General features: G+C 37.0%; 1 protein-coding gene across 1 annotated transcript; it reads left to right on the top strand.

The window, feature by feature from the left end:
• Positions 1-4134: 4134 nt before the first annotated feature.
• Positions 4135-5475, top strand: LOC147538543 (protein FAR1-RELATED SEQUENCE 5-like). Its single transcript, XM_086642968.1, has one exon. It carries the CDS (start codon positions 4135-4137, stop codon positions 5473-5475), a length of 1341 nt encoding a protein of 446 aa, XP_086499094.1.
• Positions 5476-5751: the final 276 nt, after the last annotated feature.

Below are 5751 nucleotides of genomic sequence, written 5' to 3'. Positions count from 1 at the left end.
CTAGACCGTTCAAAATGAATGGTCCAGATTAGATCCCATTTTTTATTACTTCTTAGAATACCAAGCAGTCTAAACACAAATTGTCCATCGTTCCATCTTCATCTATTTTACCTTCTTCTTCTTTTGCTTCCAACAAATCCTTTTAGGGTTTTGAAGAATTGTCTAGTTTCTAGAACTTCTATGCAACTAGAAACTACAATGGATGAAGGCTCTTCTTCTTCTCTAAAAGAAGCTTTTGTAGGTTGTGAAGGTGAGATCATTAAACTCCTTAAAACAATGATTATGTTTGTTTCATTACACTATTTTCACTTGAAGTTCATATGTAAAGAGGGTTGTATTTGAATTAATTAGTTCAATTATTTAACATGAACTTAATATTAATTAAAAAGATCAATGAAATAGGTTTTCCCGTGGGTAGTTTAACCACTTTTATTGGTATAAATCCTCATTCTTTTCTTTCATTCTAATTCAGATTTCATACAATTAATGTGAATTATAGTTTTCATAATATGTTGTATCCATTATTCTTTCAACAACAAAAAAATGTTGTATGCATTATTTAAATACTTTTGCTATTTTTATTTCATTCTCTGACTTTGTCTATAGTAACAATTTTAGTCCTCATAAATTAATTCGTGTATATGTGGATGCGTAGGTTTCGTGGAAGTGTTTGCTAGCAATGATGGTGTGTCCAATCCTTGTCTATCAACTGAAAACAATCAACAAATCGTACAACCTGAATTAGGTATGAAATTTCGCAACGATGAAGAAATATTCGAACTCTTCAAAAGATATGCATACAGTAAGGGGTTAGCTGTTAAGAAAAGAACAAGAGTCAAAGATGAAGATGGAAATAATCGTTACGTAACATTTACATGTTGTCGAGAAGGTCATAGAATTTCGTCCGTAAGAACAACTTTAAATCCGAAAGCAAATTCTGAAACAGGTTGCAATGTTAAGATCGCCGCGAGGTTGGGTTAGATGGATTTTGGGTGATTTTGAAAGTCATTTTAGACCACAACCATGAGATTAGTCCTTCCAAATATCGTTTGTTTCGCTCCAACAGAGAAATTAGTAAATCAGTTCAAAGGCAACTCGACTTATCAGATCAGGCCGGAATTCATCCAACCAAGACGTATTGATAAGTCATGAAAATGCCTCATTTCAATCTCTTAATTGGAGCTAGTTAGTCCATATCGAGCCGTTACTCTGATGAACTGCTTGATTTTCTTTCTCAGGTGTCTTTTACGGAGTTTAGTGTGAAAAACAGGCGAAATCGGGAGAAATTGATGTTAGGGGCATTTTGGTCATTTGGTGACAAGGGTAGCATGGTAAGTTTGGATAATGTTGATGTTCGGATGAGAAGAGGGGTCCATGACGAGTCCGTGGGCGAACGGAAGTCGAATCGGAATCCGGACGAGCGAATTAGGCAAGGTCAAAGTTGAAGTCAAAGTTAGTTGACCAAATGGGTCAGTAACACATGGCACGCAGGAGGGAAGTAGATCAGACGGTCCAGATCAGTTGTGGGCTACGTTCGGTCAGTAAAGGTGGGTCACAGTATTCTCAAAGAGCGTCAGATCCGGTACACCCGAGCACAAGATATCACCATGCAACCAACTGTGGCTTGTCGAGATCCGAGAGTTTCAGCACACGTGTTTTTCATCCAACAGCAGCTAGCACAATCCGTCATGTCCCGCGAAGCACCCTATCTTATTCAGTTCACCAACTTTGAAATCCCACATAATTTCCTTTTCTCTCTCTCGAACTCTAACTCTCTTAACTCACATAAACTGATTCAAAACAGTTTAAGGTGTCGTTTGGCAACACTAAAATAAGTTACTTTTTTGCTTATTTAAGTGGAAAAGTCAAAAAGTTAGTTTGGTACGCAAAAATTACCGACTTCATTTGAGTTAAAATTTGACTTTCTTTTGAAATTAAAATTTTTAGCTTTTGACTTCAAAGTAAAGTAACTTTTTTTTTTACATGCATGAATTTTACTTCACGATTTTTTTTTGTCTATCTCCGCTCCACTACCACAACTAAACTTCTATCGTACCATTCTACCCTCACCACCACCACAACAAGCATTGCACTTCCCCCACCACCCTACCTCAACTACCACGACCACACCTTAACCACCACCTTCGTACCACCACCACCACCATACACCACCACATCTCGACAACAACCACCTCGTAACTCCACCTCCACCACCATCCCCGTACCTTCACCACCACCACCACCACCATACCTTCACCGCCACCACCACCACCACCGTACCTTCACTGCCACCACCACCACCACCACCACCATACCTTCACCACCACCACCATACTTCCATCATTACCACCTACATATCTTATCCACCACCTTTATTACAATCACCATATCCCCACCACCATAACTCCGTCACTATCACTCACGTACCTTATCCACCACCACCATCGTATCCCAACCACCACCGCATTTCCACCATCACCACCACCGTACTTCCACTGCCACCATTGTCACCATCATACCTCTATACCACCACCACCACCACCATCAAACCTCAACCACCACCACACCCCGTAACCTTACCTTCATGGCACCACCACTACCACCAATATCACCACTACTTCCAATACAAGAGTAATCGTGGAAATCATAAATAAATTCAATTAAAATCAAGTATCTCTATGAGAAAGAAAAATAAAATTATTGAAAGTAAATTGAGTTACCAAACTAACTTTTTGACTTTTTTACTTTTAAGTAACATTTTTGCCAAATATACTTCTGAAATTTTTTTACTTTTTTAAAGCAAAAGAACTTCTACTACAAGCAAAAGTACTTCTACTTTTCGTTGCCAAACAACACCTAAAGAGACCCGAGAGAGAGGGAGTGAGAAGGATTCAAATTCAAAACGAAATGGGTTGTGAAGATCTTTGAGGGAATCAAAACAGAAGGACGATTTTAGAGAAAAGAACAGGAGAGAGAGAGATAGAACCGGAGCTTAACATTTTTTATTTTTCTTGAATTTTTGATTTTTCTTTTGTAAACCTTTGTTCTTAGTGAGAGAGAGAGAGATTACAGTGGAAGAGAGAAAGTTAGAGAGACAGACAGAGAGATATTGTAGAGAGAGAGAGAGAGGCTCGGTTGTGAAAATTAATTTCATCTCGGTTTTATTCTTTTTTTTTCTTTCTTCTTTGTTTCCTGTTTCTTAGTGAGAGAGAATTAGATTACAAAGAAAGAGAGATTAAAACAATAAATAAAGAAGGAAACAGAAAGTTAGAGACTGAAAGAAAGTTGAAGAAGATGAGAAAATAGTTTTCTCAGGAGGGAATCCATTTCCGGGAAGACGAGAAAATCGTTTTCCCAGAGGGTGCGTTTGGCATAATTCTTGGAAAAACAGAAGGAAATCACTTCCTTAAGGCTTTGTTTGGCTGCAAAATCAGTAAGAAACTCAATTTTTCTACTTTTCTCCCACATTTTATATAGTTAAACTTCCATCCCTTATCATGAGTAGCTAAATCTTATCTATCTAGGGTTTTAGATGAAGTCCATAATGAGAATGTTATCGTTTTGATTTATATGCAAAGTCAATTAATGTTTAGATTAAAATCTTAGTATCTTTTAAAAAGTTTATTGCTTTTAACAATAACACTTTCCGGATTTTAGAGCGTCCATGTTATAGAATCTGAGTAAAACAAAGTAATTAGTTGACTAAGGCAAATACATCATCTTTAGGATTGTCACGTGGACGGATTCGAAAACCCTAGGTTCCCCTTTTTCTGAATATCAACTTATTTGTTTTCTTTTGAGTTATATTTGCTATTTTTTTATTTGAATCATATAACCAATCAAACCACTTTTGAAAATCACAATAGTTTTAAGATTAAATTGAGTTTGACTTAGTCTCTGAGGAAGGAACCGGTCTTACCGAGAAATTACAACTTGACACCCTTGCACTTGCGGGTGTAGACCTATTTAGGGTAACCTTTTAGGCCCATCACGTATCAAAAATTGGTTATTGAAGCAGGCGGTTATTCTAATCTACCATTTACTGAAAAAGATTGCAGGAATTACCTAGACCAATCAAGAAAATTACGACAATGTGAAGGAGATGCCATTGCAGTCGAACGATACTTTTTAAAAATGTTGGAACAAAACAATGGATTCTTCTTTAACCTGGACTTAGACGATGAAGATCGGTTAAGAAATATGTTTTGGACATACGGATGGTGTAGAAAAGCTTACAAAGAGTTTGGTGATGCTATCACATTTGACACGACATATTTGACAAACAAGTATGAAATGCCGTTTGCCCCTTTTGTTGGAGTTAATCATCATGGTCAATCAATATTTCTTGGATTTGGTTTGATTTCAAGTGAAAATATTGAGTCGTTTGTTTGGCTCTTTAGGACATGGCTTGAGTGCATGGATAATGTTGCTCCAGGAGGCATTATGACCGATCAAGACGCCGCCATGAAAAATGCAATTGGACAAGTATTCCCCAACACTAGGCATCGATGGTGTTTATGGCACATTAAGAAGAAATTGCCGTTGAAGTTAGGTAGCTACACCCAGTATCGTTCAATAACTTATGTTTTACAAGGTTTGGTGTATGAAACACAACGTCCATCAGAACTTGAATATCAATGGGGTGACATGATTGAGAAATATGAGTTGCATAATTGTGATTGGTTAAGTGACTTGTATAAAGAGAGACATCGATGGGTACCATGTTATGCAAAACGTACATTTTGGGCTGGAATGTCTAGCACACAGCGCAGTGAGGGGGTCAATGCTTTCTTTGATGGATATGTTAGTTCAAAAACTACATTAAAACAATTTGTAGAACAATGTGAGAATGCTTTGAAGAAGAAAATAGAAAATGAGACGTCGGCAGATTTTAAGTCTTTCTCACAGATGATCCCATGTACCACTAGATTCATGATGGAGAAACAGATTCAAGGTGCCTATACTATATCAAAGTTTCAAGAATTTCAATCCGAGTTAACTGGACAATTATATTGTCGTTTGATTTCAGTACCTGAGACAGACATAGGAGTGGAGTACGACATACAAGAGGATGTTATGGTAGGGGAGCGTACCAAGATGGTGACTGTTACAGTTTTGCTGATGAGGTACGAATCTATTGTTGAGTGTACTTGTCACTTGTTTGAGTTCAAAGGGATACTTTGTAAACATGCTCTTTTTGTGTTACTCCAAAATAACATCACAATGTTACCCAATAATTACATCATCTGGAGGTGGAGGAAGGATGCGAGAAGATGTCACACAAAAATGACAGTTGGTTATAATGGACAAAATGAGACTACGGAACAAGTGCGATATAATTTGTTGTCTCGCAAACTTAACGAAGTGGCTGATTTGGCGTCAGAAAATGAAGATTATTTTCTTGAAACTTCTCAATGGGCGGACAATCAGATTAAGATGTATCGATGTGTAAGCCAAGTGATGCAAGTGGTTTGAAGAAGACAACTAAAGAAAATGGTGCAAATGATCACATACTTGACCTAAAAGTAACTTCTAGGAAAGGACGTAAACGTGAAAATAGATTGAAGCCGACGATACGAAAGAGTAAGAAAAAAGTAACGTCTACCACTATTACTACCAGAACTCTTTTCTACTACTAGAACTATTTTAAATTTGTTATTATGTTTTGAGAGGTTTCATCTTTTTGTTTTAAAATATTTTGGTGACATATCATCTTTATTTATTGCTAAATGATTTTGTGTATTTATTTGT

The sequence above is a fragment of the Eschscholzia californica genome, unplaced genomic scaffold (assembly GCF_041429995.1).
Source record: "Eschscholzia californica isolate CP2 unplaced genomic scaffold, dmEscCali1.0.p SCAF_5, whole genome shotgun sequence".
NCBI classification, from domain to species: Eukaryota; Viridiplantae; Streptophyta; class Magnoliopsida; order Ranunculales; family Papaveraceae; genus Eschscholzia; species Eschscholzia californica.
This window is presented reverse-complemented; position numbering and strand designations above follow the sequence as displayed.

Coding starts and splice junctions, on each gene's coding strand:
- LOC147538543 (XM_086642968.1), top strand. CDS start 4,135: ATGTTGGAACAAAACAATGGATTCTTCTTTAACCTGGACTTAGACGAT.